Source organism: Sander vitreus, chromosome 21 (assembly GCF_031162955.1).
Source record: "Sander vitreus isolate 19-12246 chromosome 21, sanVit1, whole genome shotgun sequence".
NCBI classification, from domain to species: domain Eukaryota; kingdom Metazoa; phylum Chordata; class Actinopteri; order Perciformes; family Percidae; genus Sander; species Sander vitreus.
Window position 1 is genome coordinate 13,517,587 of NC_135875.1, and position 23,557 is coordinate 13,541,143.

At 39.0% G+C, this 23,557-nt stretch overlaps 1 protein-coding gene across 1 annotated transcript in view; it reads left to right on the plus strand.

Annotated features, from left to right (window-relative positions):
* The window catches only part of lrp2b (low density lipoprotein receptor-related protein 2b), a 50,787-nt gene extending 37,434 nt beyond the window's left edge, over positions 1 to 13,353 (plus strand). The window contains 22 exon segments of the mRNA XM_078279887.1: positions 422 to 550; positions 1,080 to 1,199; positions 1,493 to 1,609; positions 1,690 to 1,806; positions 2,720 to 2,857; positions 3,298 to 3,420; positions 5,725 to 5,853; positions 6,648 to 6,779; positions 6,980 to 7,105; positions 7,270 to 7,413; positions 7,514 to 7,679; positions 7,855 to 7,983; positions 8,306 to 8,526; positions 8,730 to 8,912; positions 9,409 to 9,528; positions 10,259 to 10,421; positions 10,741 to 10,783; positions 11,387 to 11,518; positions 11,883 to 11,972; positions 12,231 to 12,314; positions 12,514 to 12,570; positions 13,090 to 13,353. Of these exon segments, the coding sequence (XP_078136013.1) occupies positions 422 to 550; positions 1,080 to 1,199; positions 1,493 to 1,609; positions 1,690 to 1,806; positions 2,720 to 2,857; positions 3,298 to 3,420; positions 5,725 to 5,853; positions 6,648 to 6,779; positions 6,980 to 7,105; positions 7,270 to 7,413; positions 7,514 to 7,679; positions 7,855 to 7,983; positions 8,306 to 8,526; positions 8,730 to 8,912; positions 9,409 to 9,528; positions 10,259 to 10,421; positions 10,741 to 10,783; positions 11,387 to 11,518; positions 11,883 to 11,972; positions 12,231 to 12,314; positions 12,514 to 12,570; positions 13,090 to 13,116 (2,690 nt within the window). The 3' untranslated portion in view covers positions 13,117 to 13,353.
* Positions 13,354 to 23,557: the final 10,204 nt, after the last annotated feature.

A 23,557-nucleotide genomic window follows, 5' to 3' on the forward strand; every position in this document is an offset into this window, starting at 1 on the left:
GGTTTGGTAAATTGAACAAGAAAATGATACCATACACCACACAAACTGATGATCTTATCCATATTGCTGAGTCAGGAGAGAGAGGTATGATGTCTTGTTTAGTGTTTTGTGCTCATCACTCTTTCTGTGATGAGCACACAAAAGAGAGACACTGTTGTAATTGATGACAGCAGTGCGCTGTGGCAAAACAGAGCTGACAGTTTAATCAAGCATGGATTTATGTTTTTCAGTGATATACTGTAATCAATGTAGAATCTTCCATGTCCCAAGAGGAATCTGAGTGAATTAATTATGTTGTATTGTGTTTTTCAAACTATTGATCTATCCTCTCATCCTCTTCCTTCTGCTCTTACTCACTGTCTGTTTCTCACCATTCTCACTTGTTTCCCATGTCTCATGTCTCTCTTTTTTCTCTGTCCAGTGGGTCCAGACTACAAGTGTGATGCGGACACTGAGTTCTCCTGCAAGACAAACTACCGCTGTATTCCTCAGTTGGCGCGCTGTGACGGCACCAATGACTGCATCGACAATAGCGACGAGCAAGGCTGCGGTCAGTGCTTGTCTGTCAGCAGATGCATTACATGACTGCACTGGTTGAGGAAAAACAAATTTAGCAATAAAATACTGTGTGTTATTGTACATGTTTTAAAAATCCTTCAGGAGTTTCATGAGGATGAACAGAGATCTTGTTTTTCTGCTAGAGCTCTGCGCTGTACTGCTGGAAACAGAAAACTGACATAAAATAACAGATTGATTTTTTCCCACAGTTGTATGCCATTAACACAGTATTATTGACATATTTTGAATAGGCAGGAAAAATGTCATCTTATGGTTGCCCACACCAAAACAAGTTAAAGAGAAAATAGCAGTATGATGAAGACAAGCACAAAATGTTAGTGATGTAGGATCTAAACATACCGCTTTGCACAGTGCATATCAGTTGTATGTATGTGTCAGTAATTGTGTTGTATGAACATATCTGGGGTTTTAAACATGGGGTTACTGAACTCTTTTTTTTTCAAATTGACCGCATGTTGAATGATCTTTTTATCTGTCCATTTCTGACTGTCTTCCAACAGAGGAGGTGACCTGTGATCCTCTGGGAGATTTCCGATGTGATAACCACCGCTGTGTCCCTATCCGCTGGCAGTGTGATGGCACCAACGACTGTGGTGACAGCTCAGATGAAAGGAACTGCCGTGAGTGTCATACTCCATATTTTTTTGCTTAATCTATCACAGACCAGCAGGAGTCGTGTGTCCACCAGGGTTACAAAATTAAATTTTTCTTCAGTTTAGCCCTGTATTTTCGATTATGATTCAATCTACAAAAAAACATTTACTAATATAATTTTCTTAATGCTGACCTAACCTTTCTGTTTTACTCATACTTACTCACCTGCCTGTGTAGGGTATGCTCGAACAGTAAGACCTCATTCTGATTTCATACTGAATATATTGCATCTCTTTCTTATGGTGATTCTGGTCTATAGAGCCAAGGCCTTGCTCTGAAAGTGAGTTTCGATGTGACGACGCACAGTGCATCCCTGGAAACTGGGTGTGTGACCAGGACAACGACTGCAGAGACAACTCAGATGAACGGGACTGTGGTGAGCAGGCGCTGCACACAAACTCACTTTCTTGATATATTCTCTGTCATAAACTTCTTACCATCCTGGCTCTCTTCCAGAGTTGCATACTTGCCGTCCAGGTTCTTTCCAGTGTGACTCTGGTCACTGTATCCCTGCTGCTCTGCAGTGTGATGGCCGGCCTGATTGTCAGGACCTGTCAGATGAGACCAGCTGTCGTAAGTGCCTGTTTACCAGTTTACTGCACTTGGTGTGTGTGTGTGTGTGTGTGTGTGTGTGTGTGTCGGTGTGTGTGTCGGTGTGTGTGTCGGTGTGTGTGTCGGTGTGTGTGTGTGTGTGTGTTCTACATGCCCTTAGTCTTAAATTATTCAAGTGTAAATATGAAAATGTCTAAAATGTGCTACAGTAGGACACACAGCACAAGCAGTTAAAACGCAGACTAGAAGCACAGCAACAGTTTAACCCAGTTATTCAAATTTAGTTCATTAAAATTAACATTGTAAAACTGCATACGCACACAACTACAGTATATAGTATGTACAGTACAATAATTGAACCACAAAGTAGCTTTACAAGATCTGAAGGACTGTTTCAATTGACAGTTTGGGTTAAATCTATACCAGTTGCTTTTGTTTTCACATCCAGACATTTGATCTAAATATGGTGTGTTTAAACTGTGGACTTGGGATGCCCTGGTGGTCGAGGATTTAAGCTGTCCACCGTCATTGGCAATGTTCCCAAAAAGACAACAGACCTTTTCTGCATGTCATTCCCATTTCTTTTCTTCCCATTCTAAAGGCATAAAAGGTCTGTTGGTTTGTTGCTCTGTGCACCCTCTGAGTGTCATACCCCAGATCTCAGAATTTAGTGAGTAAAACGTTACCATAATCAAGAAGAAATGTGGCCACACTGAAATAAGATCAACAGGTTTCTCAAACTACTCCAGTGCAGCTTACTCAGTGTTTACCAGTAGACTGTTGTTGTACCGGGCAGCTATTGGGTGTGACTGTTTGTATCTGAAGGAGAGTGGAGAGTGAAGGCTGAAAAATCATGGCGAGAGATAAACACTGATGTTTTCTGTCTGTAGATATTAGATGATCTGATAATAACCATTTTTTTCTACCCCAACAGCTACTCGTTACCCAGGAGGACGTTGGTGCCCTCAGAACCAGTTCCAGTGTGCGAACCGTCTGTGTGTGAACCAGGGCTGGGTGTGTGATGGCGTTGATGACTGTGGGGATCGCTCTGACGAACAGCTCAGTTTATGCTGTGAGAACCATTTGGTTTATGTATGACAGTCCTGTGAAAAGAATTTCTCCCTGCGTGATCGACATCATCATTTATCCCAGACACACAATTCTAACCCTAATTTTAACTAATGAACTTCATCTAAGGATTGATAACACATTTTGAACATTTTCATGTTAGTAATTTGTTCTATGCATATACAGGTAAATGCAAGCAGCTTTTCTTTCCCATCTTCCTAAAATACTATAAAGTGATCAAAGAATCTGGAGCTCTGCTGCTGCTTCGCCCAGTTGAATCTACCTAATACTTAAGTCAACAAATACAGAGAAGACACTTGAGTACTTGATAAGCTTACATGTTTTAAAGTAGCAGTGTGTTTTTAATAATTTATACTTCCAGTGGTTGTTCTAAACTCAGGTGTGTGTGTGTGTGTGTGTGTGTGTGTGTGTGTGTGAGATCAGTGAACGTCAGCTGTGAGATGCCTTCCAGGTTCCGCTGTGCAAACGGCTACTGTATCTACTCTGGCCTGCTGTGCAACCAGAAGGACGACTGTGGAGACGGCAGTGACGAGAAGGAAGAACTATGTATGACTTACACACATATGCCGCAATCTGTTTAGTTCATCAGCGCTATTGTGAATATAAATATTGCTCCTTACCCATTGCCAGTGCTACTTTTTGTATAACACGTACTGTGTGTAACATCCTCTGTCACCAAATGGGTTTCTTAAATTCTCCGGAAGTGTGGAACTCAAATTTAATGAAAGTATTTTGAAGCACCGGCGTTTTCTTTTGCAGTAATGCAAATATTGCTCTTTTTTTTTTTTTACACAAATGTTTTTTTCTCCTTTTTAAACATAACCATTACCAGATTTGTAATACGCTCAGGTTCAGCAAATGCACCACCAATCATCAGTTTTTGGTATCCCCTAGGATTAGTCGTAATCGTAACATCACTAATGCCGCCTAAACCTTCCTCTCAAAGGCCAGTGAAATGGGAAATCCCAAAATGACATCAGCATGTCTGCACAGGACACAAAGCCTGAAACATATAATATAGGGATAAGGAAATAGTCTGTTTTATGGAATTGTTACGCAGTCAGCTTAAACGTCAATCAGAGCAAATTATTTTGAGAGGAGATTAAATAGGTCCAGGTAGGAGATGGACATTGGCTAGCTCATCTAAAGCCATTTGTTGTTAGGGAGGAGACGGTGAAGGTAAACTGAGATGAAGCTGTGGAGAAACCTTAAGTGATTTAGTGAAATTAACTGTTTTGTTCACCAGCCACTTTTTTACCAGCCACTTTTTTAAGTTTTTTAACTGGCAAGTGTGTAACTGCATGTGAAAAATAATCACAGATCAGATCTACAAGAATACTCAAGCATGTTTATTTCATAAGGTAAAGTCTTAAAGGTCCTATGACATGGTGCTCTTTGGATGCTTTTATATAGGCCTTAGTGGTCCCCTAATACTGTATCTGAAGTCTCTTTTATATAGGCCTTAGTGGTCCCCTAATACTGTATCTGAAGTCTCTTTTATATAGGCCTTAGTGGTCCCCTAATACTGTATTTGAAGTCTCTTAAATTCTCTGGGCGGGCAAAGCAGAGAAAGGGGAGGTAACCTTCCTCCTTATGACATCATAAGGAGGAAGATTCCAGATCGGCCCATCTGAGCTTTCATTTTCTCAAAGGCAGAGCAGGATACCCAGAGCTTGGTTTACACCTATCACCATTTCTAGCCACTGGGGGACCATAGGCAGGCTAGGGGAACGCATAGTAATGTTAAAAAACCTCATAAAGTGAACATTTCATGCCATGGGACATTTAAAGAAAATGCTAACATTCTCTCTTTCATGCACACACATAGCACACTCACAGTCACACACAAACTATGAAGTTACATTTTAGCCTAATGAGTTGGGCAGATTAAACAAAAAACATTCCTTCACTCATCCTCATCCCCAGTCCCAGTTCCATTCTGATCTTTCACTGCTTCATTTTTCACCATGTCATACTTAATCAGATCATACTTGAACAGGAGCTACACCAAAAAGAAGAGAAACTATCATTACATTGGGCAGTGGCATTACAACATAAAGTCCAACTCCAGACACATTTTAAAGAATATAAACTACTCTGTTATGATCAATATTTGAACATGGTTTACCCACATAAAAAGTAAAATAAAAGTCTGAAATGGGCTGGAAGCACATCTACCCATTCTCCCTCATTGAGAAATTCTGAATCTGGCCTGGCCCCATCCACCTTGCTCATTCTCGCACTTGGTTGAGACTTGTTCGGTGACTACATTCTAGCATCTACCTAAGGTTGACCGGTAAAAGAGCAGCGCGCATCTAGATGACTAGAAACATTGAGACACTGAGATGTAGTAAAGAGTCAGAATACTGTTAGTGCACATAATGAACAGAAATTGTCAGGCTTGTCTCGTCGTAAGCTAACCAATGAAGGTGTGTCTCTTCTAAAAGTGTCCGAGTGAAGCTGTATGCTGCTTTTATTTACCCGCCACCGTGGCTGGTAGGTTGGGCAAATTCACCAGTTCACTAATTTCCATCCCTGTTAGTTAATAAAGTATGTTGCCATGTTAGACTATATGTCTGCATTTGAGTACTTGCCTGTGTGGGAGCTTGCCTGTCTCTGTGCATGCTTGTTTTGTTTTTTTAAATCTACAAGTGTGGGCAGTCCACTAATTCCACACATTTTTTCATCTTTGTTGGTATTTAGACAGTTGGGGAGTAAAGAGCGAAATTGTGAGAAAGCTCTGAATTTAGACTAGTGGAGGTGGACATGTTTCCACAGACGGGTTGCATACCCACTCAACCTTCCCTGTGTTTTTGTGTTGATGACTCATTCTAACTGTGTCCTTCTCAGGCCACGAGCCCACTCTGCCGCCCTGCACACTTGAAGAGTTTAAATGCACCAACGGACACTGTGTGGCCCTGCCATACGTGTGTGACCACAATGACAACTGTGGGGACCGCACCGATGAATTAGGCTGCAGTAAGTAGCATGACAAAACACTCATTCACTCACTGGAGATATCCTTTTTTAATGTCCATTTAAAGTCAGGTATTAAATGTTGCTATTAAACATGTTAAAGCAGATATTTAACATGTTTTAAAAACATAATTATAGCCACATTATGTATACAAATAATAGCAGATCATAAGTCAAGACTACAGCAGTGTATGGCATTAACCAAAAAAAGGGATTGTATAATAACAAGAAATGTATCTCATTATTATGATATTATGTGAACATGGGGTCTTGTAAGGAAGCACATTGCATTCTCCAAGTAAAAAGAAATTTGAGATGTTTTCTTGTGTAATGTTGATTTATCCATCCATTTTCCGCTTCTCCAGGGCAACAACCCGATTATGACTTTGCGTCTCATAATCAAAGTATGAGATACGAATCTTGTAATTACCAGAAAAAAATCCTATTATTTATCTAAAAAAATAGATTGCATTTAGAGATCATTTTCTCATAATTATGATAATTATAACAGAATAAATAAAAAATGATACTATTTATAATAATATATCATTTCAGTTTGGCCTTAACTCTACAGGTGAACAGAAATGTCCTGTTGGCCGATTTTATTTATGGATACATGAATGTTCAGTCATAAAGGTGCAGAGAATCATTGTGACCTGGATTATAGTCAATAGAATTATTCTGCGCATGTAAACAAAGCCATTGTTGGATTTCATGAGAAGTAAGCAGCTCTTAACATTAGAAACAAAAGCTGTTTTATATGTGTCTAAGCTGTGCTCTGTGTTGTCTGGCTCCAGATTTTGGCCACGATCGCAACTGTGAAGAGAAGCTGTGCCAGCACGAGTGCACCAACCTGAACGGCACCGGCTTCATCTGCTCCTGCAAGCCCGGATACAGAGTGGACCCAGACAGCACCTACACCTGCATGGGTACACAGGCACACTCTTTGGGGGCCTGCTCCTCCTTTTATTTAACTTGCACAAACATGACTGCACACGGTTGAACATCAAAATTCCACTAAAAAGATGAATATTCAATATCAAGTATCATCATTCCAGGTAAAGATCTTTTGGTAAAACCGTTAAAAAAAACCTGAATTCTTTCTCACAACCTCTTCTCTCTCCTACAGACATCAATGAGTGTGAGGTGTATGGCACCTGTCCTCAGGTTTGTAAAAACACCAAGGGCAGCTACGACTGTGAGTGTGCCCCCGGCTACCGGAAAGTGGGCAACGGCAACATGTGCGAGGCTAAGGGTGAGAACAAACTTTTTATGAGCCTGGTTTTAGACAAGAGCAACATACAAAAACTTCACTTGGATATAATAGAGTCATAAGACAGATATAAGTTGTATCTGCCATCTCTGAATATTTTAAGAATGCCAAAAACAGTGTTAGGTGTAAATTTCTGTCTCACTCAGGAGCGAGTCCCCTGCTGCTTCTACCAGAGAACATTCGTATCCGCAGGTTCAACCTGCAGACGGAGGCCTACCACGACTTCCTCCAGGAAGAGGAGCACATTATGGCTCTGGACTATGACTGGGACCACAACAACACTGGACTCAGTAGGTCACACGCAGATACATTCTAGATACTACATGAAATACAGTAATGACACATCATAAATCAGAGGTACCTATTTGATGATGTCTTGTGTTTTGTCAGGTATGGTGTATTTCACTATAGCTGGTAAGGACTCTGTACCAGGTGCCATAAAGAGAGCATACATACCTTCAGTGGATGATGGCAGTAACAACATCAATGCTGCTGTTGACCTCGGTATCAAATACATCACCAGACCAGATGGCATCGCCGTGGACTGGGTGGGCAGGTCTGTTTTAACTTTTCTGAACTAACCTGATTCACATTCCTGCAGTACTCTGATCCCTTTAACTGCCTTGATTTGATTGATAAAGAATATTGTCAGAAAGAAATATACAGCTACAGAAAGTTTGCATGTGTCAAAGCATATTTTGTGAATAGTTTTGTAATTCTTCTGCCTGTAGGAACCTTTACTGGGCAGACTCCAGGGTGAAGAGGTTAGAGGTGACTATGTTGGACGGACGCTACAGGAAGCAACTAGTCAAGACTGAGCTGGGCCACCCATCTGCTGTGGCCGTCAACCCACGACTGGGGTGAGACAGAGAGGGCTACCACACCTGACTTTAAGGAACTATCTTACAGATTGCAGTAAATTTGGGAATATGTTTACTCAATGTCAAGCAGATAATATTGATTTGTGTCACTTTATGTTTCTCAACTTAGCCATTTTTTACCTGGTTTAATTAGTTGGAAAATGATTAGTAGAAGGATTAAACATTGAAACATTTGTGGAATCTTTCTAGAGAATCTTGCTGTTATGTTGTATTTATCTTATCATGGAAAACCTAAAAGGAAGGCACTTTAACGCACCATATCTCAAAGCCCAGAACTCTAATCTCTGCTGCGTTTCTGCAGGATGTTGTACTGGGCAGACCGTGGGGACGCAGCCAAGATCGAGTGCTCTTGGCTGGACGGTCAGGAGAGGAAAGTCCTGGTGGCCGATGGCCTGGGTTGGCCCACTGGTCTGTCAATCGACTTTACCAACGACGACAGAATCTACTGGTCTGACTCCAAGGAAAGCCGCATAGAGTCTATTCTGCCTTCAGGAGACGGCCGTAGAACTTCCGTCTACATAGGTGAGGATTAGGAAGGACAATCATAAAAGAAGACTGAGATGAGATGTTAAATGTGAGACTGTAAATTAAAAAAAATCTCTAAAGGAGAACATTTTCATGTTTAGTTTTCAGAAATTCCAGTAATTCTCAAGAACCCTCATCATCCATCCATATTCTATACATTCAGTATCTATCTCCATCACATTTTGTTGCACTTTGTCTAGATGTGAGAAACCCCTTCAGTGTGAGTGTGTTCGAGGACCACGTTTATTGGGGTACTCAGGAGAAAGGTGAGGTGTTCCGGCAGGACAAGTTTGGCCGCGGAGCCAAGACCAAGCTGCTGACTGCCGGGCCGTGGCTGACCCAGGTCTCTGTATACCAGCAGCAGAGATACAACTCCTTAGCTAGTAAGCTGCACTCACATATTCAAACACAGTAACACATACTGTAACGTAAGCATGGAGTCTAATGTGCATGTGGGGTTTTCTTTTTTGTTTACAGTATATATAACTCTAAGAGAAGTTTTTTTTCTTTGCATCTTGTTTTATCTGTGGATTATTTTTTATTTGTAGATGATTCATTATTTTAATAACTGCTATTTTATTGTTGACTGATATAGTATGTTAGTATTCCAGGGATGTGATGCACAGAAAGAAAAAATGTTACTACCAGAAGTCAACTGTGATTGACAGAAAGTTCAGTGAAAAAGTCATCACAGTAATGGCCCCATCAATAAAGAAGGGAGATGGCAAAGTCCTGCTTGCAGCAGTGATGTCAAATTCAAAAATACTCAAACCAAAAACACAACTCCAGGCTTTTCAGATTAGCATTATAAAATATGTGAGTCATGCACTTGACCTTGTTGAAATGAAATAATCAAAGCACCTTTCCTTGTCTCTGCAGTGAAGAATCCGTGTAAGGGAACCTGCAGCCACCTGTGTTTGCTCCGGCCAGGAGGTTACACCTGCGCCTGCCCCCAGGGCACCAGCTTCATCCCCGGCAGTAACACTGAATGTGATGCCGGTAAGAGAAAGACCTATTGATTTCCCTCAGTATGTGACATAAAACCATGGGGCATCATGTATTGAAGTTGCAGAAATTAATCTCAATTGCAGCAATATTGATCAAATGTGAGAGATTCAATAGTGATAAAATAGTGATTCAATAGTGATAAAATTCTATTACATTCCCTTTGACGTCGAAATGATGATTTGTTGTGGGACAGTAGAAGTTCCTTCCAGTGTTATGATCGTTGTTTATATAAATGATTTTAGGGTTTGATCCACCGCCCACCATGCCCCCACCATGTCAGTGTCAAAATGGAGGCACCTGCTACTTTGATGACAACATGGCTCTTTGCAAGTAAGAAATGTTTCAGTCTTTACAACCAGGAATTAAAAATCCATAAAAAATATATTCATACACAATATAATACAAATAAAACAAACTAATAAAAATTGATGCACAGATAAATACACTGCACAGTGATTGCAGTAAGTAATGTACATGAGCACAGTGTTTTGAAATGTTACAATTCTAAAGTTTGTATTTTGTTTCACAGATGTGCTCCAGACTGGACGGGAGAATACTGCCAGACAAACATATACAACGTGGTCGCATCCTCAAGTATATTTGATTTTAAAGTAAAAAATATAACATTACAACATTCAAACTTTAAACTTTATCTCATTATTAATACGCTGCCTCCCCCCCCCCCCCTCTCCCCCTCCTCTGTCCATGTCCCTCCACCTAGTTGGAATAGCGATTGGAGTGACAGTGGTGATTGTGGCTCTGCTGGGAGCTCTGGTCTATGCGGCAAAGAAGAAGTCTAACCTGCTGGAGAGGGTATGGAGCAACCTGCCCAGTATGCCCAGTATGCCCTCAATGCCTTCCATGCCCAACCTGCCAAGCTTCAGGTGAGATGGAGCCAGAAAAGAAAAGATACAAGAGAGAGTTCTTTTTTTTTCTTTTTTTTTTAATAACTGAAATGTTTATTTTACCTTAATGAAATGTCCACAGTTTTCATCTTCTACCACAAAACAAGACTAGAAATAAAACCACTGAGATTGTTTCACTTTAAAGGAAACTAAAATTGTATTATTATTAATGATATGCTTTGAGTGTTGAGTATTAGGCTTACTAATAGGTTTTCTGTTTTACTGTGAGGGTATGTTAGTAGGTTGTGTACGGCATCATGTTACACCTGAATCATTCGTGTGTCTTGATGATTTTCAGAAATGGTTCATCTCCAAATGCATCAAAAACTGAGGAGAATGAAGCAAGGGTGAATTTTCAAGCCGTAAGTAGCAAAGCAAAACAGCCATTCATGAGGGGTGTCATTGACACCTTATCAATACTTCTACTCTTATAGATACTCCTTATTGGTTCTTTTTTATTGCCAAAAACATTTTAATAAAAACGTGTTAACAGGATTAGGATTTATTTATATTTTAATTTTAACAAGATAGTGATTTTAGAGCATCAGCAACATTTTCAACAGCAAAGTCGCTATATAAACTTAATAACTTCCTGGAAACAAATCTATATATCTAAATAAAAAAAAATAAAAAACAATATCCTGAGGTTTGAACACTGTGTGAAGTTGAATGTGAATGTGAATGAATCAACCACTATCACACATTCATCCTGTCCTCTGACATCCTCTCTCTGTACTAATGTGGATATAGGGAGGAGGGGCTTGATGTGATTGGGGGCTGCCATCAGCCAGAATAATTTAGAACTGGTTCCAATACAGACCCAGGTTTTGGGAGGCATCCCTATTCATTATAAAAGCAAATTTTCATATGACTGCTAAGCATCAACTCGTCAGATAAACAAAGAGCTTTTCTAGCTATTGAGTTGTTTTGTCGTCTGTTTTCAGGTTCCCTGTATGTCTGTGTCCATGGTGGAAACAGACGGGAAGAGTTTTGAGAACCCAGCATATGAAGTTGGGGAACCAGCTGCTGCCACGAGCATGGTGGCAGCCACCTCCGCTCCTGATGGAACAAGCGAGGTAGATAAACAGAAATCACTGCTCGCCTGTACAGTTCATTGATTCTGCTCTCACCTTCTTTTGCTTAGTGGCTGCATACAGTATATATGACATACTACATGGCAACAGTTAAATGATATGCCAAAAGGCAATATTGTCATGACCACACTTTTCCCTTATGGATCTTTCCCCTGCTGTAATGTCCAAATTCATTTTGATATGTTTGATACAAACATGCTGTAATTCTTGTATCTTTTGTTTTATCACTCACCAAATGACATACTGCAAAAACATGACATTGTGCTCCAATGCAGCACCTCACTTGTTTCAGATTTTGATATATTTGGATTGGCTCAGTCTTGTGATCTTGTGTTTCCTTCCTCAGGAGAACATTAGTAATCCTTTGTATACGGAAGAAGTTCAAGTTGTGGACGAGCCCACAAGAAGTGCAGACAAACATGCCACTGTCAACAAGGTCGATTTCACATTCATCACCAATTTGATTTAACGCCAATAACTCAAATATTACACCCCACTGAAGACATTGCAGAGAGAGAAATATCTGTTATTACATAATAAATCTTATTGTTTCAGTCATTAATCATTTTCTACATGTCGTGTCTTCAGTTCTTACTGGCTAAAGTTACTACTGAGTTTGTTTGTTGTGTGATGATCCTCAACTAGTTTAATATTGCTTTAAACCTTGTGTGTGTCTACCTTGTGGCCATTTTAGGAGCCTTTTGAGAACCCAGCATGCGGCTCAGACATAGAAGATGTCGACGTCACTTCTACACAACCAGCGGCTTCGAGCACACAGGTAGCCATGGAGACGCATGTCAAAATATTCAACAATGTTTACTGTTCAATATCTGAAAACATTGATAATTACATCCTTTAAATGTTTTAAAATTTGCAAAACAGTTTTGTCAAGAGTAGATGTGAGGGCAGTGAAATCTTTGTATGTGTGCTTGTATATATTCTCAGTTATTGAAGCATTTTATTTCTCCTTTTTCTAGATGTTTGAACCCATTAGGGACGACAGTTTTGTGTCTTTCAAAAACCCCACATACACGGTGAGTCCAGAATGACAAAAAGCTCAGATTGAATGTGTCGGGGGGAAAACAAGTTATAAACGGGCAGCATTCAGTGTCTCAAAAAACTGTCCATCACTCTGGATTAACTAGATGTTATTTTGACATACACAGCTGTAAACGTTCTGCACATTATTGCTGTCTTAAAATGTGTGTGTGTGTGTGTGTGTATATGTGTGTGTGTGTGTGTATATATATATATATATATTTTTTATTTTATTTTTTTTTAAACGTTAATTTGACAGCTGTGTACTGACAGTCTAAGCAATTCACAGATTCACAGACTAACTCTTAGTCTCAGGCAATTCACAGCTTACACTGTCATTTTTGTAAATTATGTAACATGATTTTAGTGAGTCTGACTATTCACAAAATTGTTGAAAATCCAAGAATGATTTCATTTTATCTTCAAATATTTTATATGACATTTATGTATATGACATAAACTAGCTTGGAAACAATGTATTGGTGACATTTTTAGTAATTGTGATCTTCCAACAGGACCACACACCAGATTCTAACATTTGATGTGACCTCTACATCAGAGATTAGACTGGACCACGATACAGGACTGAAACCTCAACAGCACAACTCAACAAGCAGAGCATTGTGAACACTGACAGACCCAGAACAAATCAACCAAGACAGTTTGTAAAAAGACACATTTTGTATAGATATGCATTTGGAGGGATTTACATGCTTAACTTTAATTTCTATAACTGTTTGTGTAAAAAAATGACAGACATGATTTAATGTGATTTTTAATATGACTCAATAAGTGAACATTTTGATTGTGACAAAGTTGAATATTAAAACTGCTATTATCATCACAGTAAATTTGTTTTTATTGTATTTTAAGTCCTTTAGATGAAGCCCCTGATACTGAACGTTATTACAATCTCTCCCTCTTGTACCTTTTTTTATGTGACAGTGCACATATCACAGAAGGATCTGTCATTATGACAAGGCTGAGTCTCACTGTTGTTATCCACTCGCTCATCACAGATAAGACTGATCCCCAGCTACTCTATCTGACCCACTGAGCTAATATGAAATGCTTTCTCATCATCCATTTAATAACAGAGAGCCACAATTTGAGACTGATCACAGGGCAACAGTAATGACTCTGCTCCTTTCCCACTGTCACAAATGTCTGAACACATCAAGGTCTCTTTGAGCTTGCAACAACTAGGCCAACCAGATGAGCAAAGGGACAAAAGAAAAGTGAAAAAGACCGATAAATAGGAATGTACAGGGAGCTGTGACCAGTGTGTTTCTATGATGTGGTCCGTGATCATTCGTAGTCCATGTTACATTCTGCCTGCCCTCCACAAGGCATCTCTGACCATCAGCTAAAACATGCACTTTACCGCTCAATGAGAGACACAGACATGAGGGAGGGGATGAATAGCAATAGATGGATTTGAGGGGGGGCGGACCAAAGAGACATGCTGCTTGCAGCATGTGTGCACACTGTGCTGCCTTCATGAGCAGTCAGAGTACAAACACTCAGTTCTCATGAAAGATATAACAAAGAGTTCCATGATTTCCAGAATGAAAAATTCCGGAAATTATTTATTTTATTGTTTTTCTTTTTGTTTTTTAATCAAGTTGGGTTATGTGTGTTGGTAAGAAGGGTTAGAGGAAATATTTTATTTTTTATACAGAATATGTAATAAAAGAACATTTTCTTTATCATATGTAATTGGTTTTGCATCAGGTTATAGTTTGTATGAAAGCCCATTTCTGCCAGGAAAAGAAAAGTGAGATTAAAAATGATGGCAAAAGTCATGGCAAGTCAAAAGATAAATCAAAATTATGAGGTGCTGAGTGATAATACGACAATAAATGAAGTCTGATTTTCTTTAAAATCTAAATTATGACACACTGTGTTAAAACTTTGGTGTTTTAAGCCCCCAACGTTGCCTTCCAGGCAGCGCAGCAATGGTTATGTTTAGGGTTAAGGTTAGGGCTAGCTGCCTGGAAGGCAACGTTGGAGGCTTAAAACACCAAATTTTGACTTGATTATTTTGACTTGGCCTATATGTAAAAATGTGTCATTCCTTACATCTATTTTTTTTCCTTTCCTGGCAGATATCGTCTTCCATATAGGTTTTGCATCTTTCTTTTTTTTTGTATATTTTTGATCCATATTTCTGCTTTTTGTTCAAATCTTAGTTCTAGAAAAATAATTTACTAAACAACTTAAAACCAATTGAAACAAACAGTCAGCATTGAGTGGTGCTATCACTGGGTTAACCTGTTAGGGTCACTGGAAAAACAAAATAAATGTTGTTTGACATACCACCCCGTTTCTCCCATCTCACAGAATACCCACCAAGTGAACACAGTATAACTAAAAAATAAAATGTCCACGAACGAGTGTAAATAATAATGCAGAACACTTGGGTGCAAACTGGGGTGATGGCACTTTTGCAGTGGCTGCCCCGAGACTTTGGAATCTAACCTTAAAAACCTATTTATTTAGAATGGCTTTTCATACATAGTAGCACTGTGACATTTTCCTTTCTTCCTCCTGCTTTTATATAGGCTAACCAACTGTATGTTATGTTTTATTCTTGTTCCTTGATGCAAAGCACTTTGGATACCTGCTGGTTGCCGTAACGGGCTATATAAATAAATGTTGATTGACTGTACTTTAGTGCTGCACATTTTCTCCGCCTCATGTTTCATCTAGCAAAGAGCAGCATTAGTCTATTTTTTCATCTGTGAATCTTGGAAGTTGGAGATTACGAGAAGCACCTGAAGGCAGCACAGACAGATCGTGAGGGCGAGAGCAAACTGACTGACAACGGGGGAAGGGACGGCTCTTTAAGCGATAGACTGGATGGAGCAGAGAAATAAAACCAGTTCGCTGAAGACGGAGTGAAAACACAGAAAGAAGAAAGAGAAAACACGCTCGTGTTATAAACAAGCGGTGTCGGGTTTAAACACGCATGCTGGGGCTGAGAGGAGCCACAACAAGGTAAGGATGCTTTCTAACGTGGACTGCCTGAACTCTGTACAGCTCTTTACCTCTGTTCATGTGTGTCTGACAAAGAGAAATAATTAAAAATCTTAATTTGCACAAATGTAGATTAGGCAAATACAAAAACCTCGTCCTGTTTTTGCGTTATTTAGGCTTTTAATTAATCGAGCTTTCCAAACACATGTCTGAGTAAAATGTGGATGCCTGCCTGTGCTGCATGTTAATGAGGGGTGTACATCACCTGTGATTGATTGCCAACTCCAATATTAGATAAAACTTGTCGTGGAAGAGACTATTGCCATGCACTACCATAGACTACTACATAAGCTAATTAAATGACTAAAAATGACCTTTCTCCTGATTAATTGAAAGGGGGAATCAGTTCTTGGTGGCTGACAGGACAGGCCTTGAGCTATGAGGTGGTCACGCTTTGCTGCAGGGTTGTATGGCTTTTTTTTTGGTGTGCAAGAGAGCCAGAGAGATTCAATGAAGGTCAGGGTCTATGCATAGAGGGTTTAGTAAACAAAGACTCAAGGAAAAATGGGCACCAGTGCAGGCTGCTTAAAAGGAAGTCTTGGGCCTAGAAACTTATCTTCTTTACATGATTTATTTTGCCATGTTTTGGTAAAAATATGGTGTTTTCAATGCAAATAAAGGTGATTAATTGATTGAGAAAATGTCTTTTTTTGCGGTCCCCTTTTACACCCTGTTTTTCCCACGTACCTTTACACATATTATAAACTCATTGGGAGTTTAACACCAGCCATCAGTCAAAAAGCCTCTAAAGTCTGGCTGCCCACCAGCCAGATTGTCACTTTACCAGCCATCATGTCAAGGTCCTCTGCTCCTAAAAACCTATTTGGCTGTAGAAATCCTAAAATGAGACAGACAAATGTCGGATTTCTGTTGCTCAGACACAGAGCCAAATTCAATCTCTAGAAGTAATGTTCAGCTGTGTCTCAGACTGAGCGAGTTGAAGGTGTTCTGAAATCATGTTTTTCTTATAAACCTCTTAAAAGCCGTCTGGCTCCTGACCTCCTTCTATCTGCACCACATTATATTTAATTTTCAGCATTTTTATGCTGCATAAAATAAAGGTCTCACTTCATTTTAGACACACTATTTCAGCTGTTTACCAACTTTAGGATTAGAGTCGAAACAATTAGTTGATCAACAGAAAAAGAATGGCCAACTATTCTGTTAGTAGTTTCAATCTTTTTTTCAAGCAAAAATATGACCAAATGCCAAACATTTTCTGATTTAAGCTCTTCAAATGAGACTATTTGCTTTTATATGTTACATATCATTTTAAGTTATATTTGAGTTTTTGACTTGTGGTTGAACAAACACAGGACAAGGATTTGAAGACATCACCTTGGGCTCTGGGAAGTATTTTAATGATCAAATGGGGTGTGAAGCTGTGTAATAAATATATATATATATATATATATTCTCTCTCTTTCTCTCATTTTGTTTTTTTTTTCTTTTTTTTTTAAATGAGGAAAACACTATAAATCTTTTGTAGAGTTGCTATAAGCCTAGATTATCTTAATACCCTTGCGAAATGTACAGCAGGGAACTTTGTTTTCCCAAAACGGATATTGGAATGAAATCTGTCCGATCAGCCATGTGGGTGGCATCATAGGTGGTGGGATGGACTAGACACACACACACACACACACTTACTCACACTCAACAGAGTGGTGGGCAGATGGCATCAGCAGTGTGTCGACGACCTCGTCCCTCTCTGTCTTCCTCTCGGGACCCGTCCAACAGCAAATGAGTCTGGCAAACAGGTGGCGTGCATGTTTGTATTTGTGTATGAGTAGAGAGGACAGTGACATAAGGTTAAGCTCTCCGATCACAATGTCAGTATAATAAAGTACTATGCTGACTTGACTGTATATTGAGCCAGTGCCTAGTTCAGCAGTAGGATGAATAATCTTGTCACAATCTCAAGTTTTGTGAAGATAAATGACAGAGGCAGAACCAGAGAGACACCAGGGAGTACGATAAGCAGTGGGAAACTCAGACAATCAGTGAGAAGAGTAAGAAGTAAGAAGACGCATGTGAATATGAAATGTCAACAGCACACTCATGAGCACCAGCAGCCAGGGGAAAACCTGAGAAGAAACATAATAAAAAACTGTTACAACACAACAAGGAACACACAGCTGGCAGCTCTACTATATCACAAGTTAACTTTAAGGAGGTGTAGTAGTAAACAAGATCTTGTGATTGCCTAAAGGTCAAAACTCTAACAAATGTTATTCAGTATAACAATAAATTGTTCCTATTGGGATGCCATCAGGCTGACACCCTGATTGTTGAAGTGTCCGTGAGCAACTCCCTAAACCCCTACATTACTGAGATGATTAAAAATAAAACTTGTCAATTGAAGTCAACAAATGAATATTTAATATTTAAATCAAATCTGTATGCAAATACTGTAAAGGGCAGACTCTAAAATAATACTTAATGAACCTGACTACCAAGTTAAAGTAACCTAATTAACTAAATATTGTATCCCTCTTCATACTATGAGTTAAATTCAAGATTACTCCATTGTCTTACAGAAGTCATACAAGTCAGTATTCAGTACTCAGAATTGTGCATCACAGTAATTATATAATCCATCATGATGTCTTATCTTATATCTTAGTTTTGTGTATAAGCATGCTAATTAGCCCTAAACACAAGGTACAGATGTCTTTAGTGTAGCAGGTATTCGGTCATAAACCAAGTGTTGGGGAAAGATGAAAAGCCACCAAAATGATTATGATTTCTCCAAAGGGAGACATGGGTGTCTGAACCGCCGCTAGGTTAGCTAAAAACTGTGATGATATGAGGTACAGTAGAGAAAACACTGCAAATCCTTATGCTGGAGAAGCAGAAACCTACATGTTTACATAGCACTTTAATTTGACACATTATGTTGTGAACCACAGCTAATCAATTATAGGAATAATTGTCTCAGTTCTTTTTGCTATGAATACAAGGGTGTGGCATACATAATCCATTGCCTATTGGAAAAGGTAACTAAATGCTTTTCAGTATAGCCTCTGCTACATCGTTGCTGTTATTCAGTTTCTCTTCTAATCTTAGTGTCCTTTCTAATCTGCTTCATTGTATTCATTGAAATTCTCAGCGATGCACACAGCCGCCGTCTTAAATCAAGGAGGCTAGATAATACTGTACCACCATATGGACTGTGGTAACTTAAAAGTAGTTAGATGATGGGCTCAGTGATTGAGAGGGAAAAAAACAGAAATACCGGTATGTCGGATTTAAGCTCTTTCTTGTAATTAGAGATAGAGAGTCGGCTGGAGGGAGGACGAGACGGAGAGAAAGAAGGTCAGGAACATGGGCCAAGTGTGTTGGGAGGAGGGCTGAATGAAAGCAGAGAGGATTTAACCCACAACTGTTAGCTTTGGTGTCTGAACCAAATTTTCTCGAATCTAGTGGGGTTGATCGGTGGCCAGCAGACAGCAAAAAAAAAACTTTACTTTTTTTTAGTAGCAGGAAAATGCATTTCAATCCAAACATTTAATGATAATTCACCTCCTAAATTTAGAAAAAATAAAACTTAGCTTCCCTACATAGCAGCAGCGAGCAGTAATTAGAGAAGCAGTGAAGTTGAGAAAAAATTGGAAAAGCAGATACCACCCTACCCCCTCCGTCCGGCATCATGACAAAATGAAGCAACGGACTCATTTAGTTTTTTAGTTTTTTTCTCATTTAGAACAGCTGTAGAAAATTCCGTAAGTAAATGTAGTTTTAGCTTTAGAAGGCTAGCCGAGGCTATCCCACTAGCTAACTTTTCCTTGACATGTCTCTCTTGCTTTCATTGCCTCATTGGCTGTCTCTCTGAAATGTTGTTCTGGTTTTTTCATAGATTTTATTAAAATGAAAATATAGATCCTAGTTATTTTGTGTGAAATTAATGTAATTTAATTGATCTAATGGCCGCAGTCTAAAACCCTGGTTATTTCTTTGTTAACCTGTTAGCTCACCATATTTTGTGGATATCCTGCTTCGGCTCCATATCTTGCTGACAGAGAAAATAATAAACAAACATGAATACATATTTTATATATAGTTTATAGTTGACCGTGTGAAGGCCTGCCAGAATGTCTTTATTTCTCTCCTGATAATGTGCAGAATGGATTTTTGGAAGTGCCCAACAGAGTGAGTGAACGGAGGGGCAGACACGCTGATGGCGGTGCAGCATTAGAATGAATCAATCTGGGGGTATTACTATTGATGCCTGATTGAGGCTCACTCTTTGGGAGAGGTCAAGGGTCATTTCATGCTCAGGCCAGCAGTGATCCTGCATGGACAACATGTAATTACAACACACTGGTGATGCTAGTCTATCTGTCAACATGTGAGTGTACTTATTTAGGTTCAGCAGTAAAACATAGAAGCAAAATTACAGTACATTAAAGTACTAGTTCAAACACTTATTTGCTTTCTTGCTGAGAGTTAGATGAGGAAATTGATACCACTCTCATGACTGTACAGTAAATATGAAGCGGGTGAAAGTGAGCTTAGCATAATAACTGGAAACATAGGGTCACATCTAGCTCTGTCCAAAGGTAACAAAATCTACCTACCAGCACAATGATTCCATTATATCTTCATCCGTGCAAACCTGAAGTGTAAAAACGATGTTGAATTAGCCTATATTGCCAACATGGCATCATGACTTTGCGTAAACATACAAGCCAAATGGTGTGTTATGTGTACGCATTTTGAGCTATCCACATGTATGTCTACGCTGTATACAGCGGATGTAAACATGCACACCACGTGGCGTGTTATCGCGAGAACATGCTGTGCTATTGCGAGAACATCACATGCATGTGTAAAAAAAAAAAAAAGGTTGGGTTTAGGGAAAGAACATTGGGGAAGGCTTTATTAAAAAACAAAATGGTTGATAAACGCCACATGCGGGACGCAATCCCAGCTCTCCTGGGTGAAAGTCCTGTGTTTTACCCATCCACCACCCCAACCAACCTCTGTACTTTCATACTACTCACTACGGTGATAATTCACATGTAATGTAGGTCAATGGAGGCCAAACAGCGTTGATAAACACGCTAAAAAACGATTATGCATCTTGATAACACGCAAAAATGGCATACGCCACTTTGTGAGATCAGTCTGATATTCCGGACTATTTCTTGGCTGGATCCAATGACTTCCTGGAGACCACAAAGTTGCCAGGCCAATCATAAAGCCACAAAGTGTTGTTTATATATTTAGGCATTTGTACAGATTAAATGATTGAGATATAATGCGTCATTACTGAGCTTCAGAGGTGCTGGTAGGTGGATTTTGTTACTTTTGGATAGACCAAGGCTAGCTATTTCTCCTGTTTGTTTGCAATAATTTCCGGGTAGAAAACTCCTGCATCATGTACATACAATTTAATGGCACTGAGCAAACGGGGACGAGGAACAACTGGATATACTCTTATCTGATTAATTTAAAATGCATTCTTTCATATGTCAACCCTTTCACTAACATTACACTGGAGACCTAATTTACCTGTTGGGTCACAGAATAAAGAAAATGACACCACCCAAACTAGCTGTTAGTCCGACCGGCAGTAAGATGTTGCTGTTCGAAACGTTAGACTTGGTTTATAAAAGACGCTAGCAAATCAACAAAGTACAGAAAATAAGCACAGCAGAAACGTCACATAGGTGGGACCACCGTGTTTATATATCTTTTAAAGTTAAAGTTTGCGCTAAAAATTACAACAGAAATGAAGTTTTGCCGATTTCACATATCTCCGCATTTCAAATCAACTGCCATTTCTCTACCTGGAAGTGATTTTTGTTTTAGAGCAATATCACAGTGATTCGGTCTATTTCCAGTATTTATGCTGAACTAAGCTATCTGGCTGCTGGATCTAACTTCATATTTGGTATTGATCTTCTCATTTAACTCGGCAAGAAAGCAAATAAGCGTATTTTTTCTAAAATGTCAAACTATTTTGTTTTTTTAAACCTTTTAAGCAATAGAATATGATATCAACTGCTGAAGGAAGATATGCAAATAGATTTATGGTATGGTCATCCTGCAGTAAGTTGTATGGAGAGTAATTTATATCTCACATGTTTGTAATGATGCCATCAGTAAACACATGCTGTTGATGGATTACAGCAGCAACATACAGTATAACAGACAGTCAAACTAACGTGTAATAGCTCTTTTCAGAGCAGCTTATTTTTCGTCACCACTCTTCAATCTAATGCACAATTGAATGCACTGTATTTGAAACATGGCTCCAACCTGGGCTTTATGAGCACTTGTAGTTTTACGAAAATCTGTTTGTGCTGTCGCTGTTTATTCTAATTGCCACTTCGGCACAATGCCAACCTGACCCTTCCATCAGTTTCTTTTTCCTTAACTAGCAATTTCCCTGGCAGCAGTTTTTGTTGTTTTCAACAGTCCACCAGGGGAATGTGACCATGAAGTGACAAAGAATTAGCGTAAGACATTGTAAATCACTGTTTTAATTAAAATTGTCAGGATATTTGACATTGGATGAAAGAAAAACAAGAAAAGTTGTTTTTTAAAAGTCCTGTGTTGTATTCATAGACAAACCCTTGTGGCTATAACTGATTACTATAATCCGCAACAACACAAAAAATTCACAAGGCTGCTGATCATTCATTCATCTGTCTTAAACGGTAAATAAATGTGACGAGAGCTTGACACATACTACATTTCCTACATGCTGTTCAGGTGCTTTTGTTTATGGACGTCGAGCATGTTTGTGGTAATTGGGGATACTAACAATAGGCAGAAAACACTGCAGGATTGGTTTGTAAATTAAATCTCAAAGAAAATGTTGCTTTCAGAGTGAAAATCAAAGACTTGCGTTTGTTTTTCATAGACCACCACGTCCACTGTCGGTGGTAAACACACTTTACAACAATGTGAGGTTGGAAAGTTGGATGTCTGTGCAGGACACGTCTAGACATTATGTCATGTCTGTGGGAATAAGAAGAAAACATCACTCAAGCAGAAAATCACCCTGCAGATAGTAAAGAGATGTGTAGGATGAAGATTAAGCATACTCAAAACACAAGGGTATACAGCAGGTGAATAATAACTACTTTTTTGGGGAGTTTACCAGATCTGTATGAAGATTTGGTAAAGTAATATGGTTGCTGTTTCCAGGTCTGCTTTAAGGGCTTCTGGAGGTATTCTGTCGGGTCCTGGTGCATTGTTGTTTTTCAGCTTTTGAATAGCCTTTTTTTATTTCTTGTTTATTGGGTTTAATCTGTAAGACATGGTAATAATATCAGCAACTTTTTTTATTGGTAAATTTGAGTATGCCTGTTAAAAGGTGTTTCCCTATTGGGAAATGATGCTTTAAAGTAAAGTGATGCTAAAAACCGTTCATGATAACATTTAAATCAAGAACAGTTCATACAAGAGTGTTCATTGGTCAGAAGTCGATTTAGAAATATTTTTAAAGGTCAGCAAAGTGAAGTCACGTTTCTTAATAAACAATTTCATTTACCATCTTAGTGCAGCATTTACTGTAAAGTTAGGCTGTTATTAAAACTTTTGGTATTTAGGTTTAACAGAGAAAATGCCATAAAAATATGCCTATCACAGTTTCCCAGAGCCAAGCAGGCACCTTCACATTATTTGTTTTGCCCAACCAACCGTCTAAAACCAAATATAATTACATTTACAATGATAACGATAACAAAGGCAGCAAATCCTCATAATGTAGAAGCTAAAACCAGAGAATGATTAGTTTGCAAAAATGCCAATTTATATGTACTGTAATTTCACTATTGGTTTTGCACATACATTTATGTATGAGAGCAATATAGCTTGATCCTGTCTCATCTGAAACAATTAATAGATAATCGATCGATAAGAAAAGTGTTGCCATGTTGGTTATTTGGACTAATCCCAGATCCTTATAGAAATAAAGCTCTGAACAAA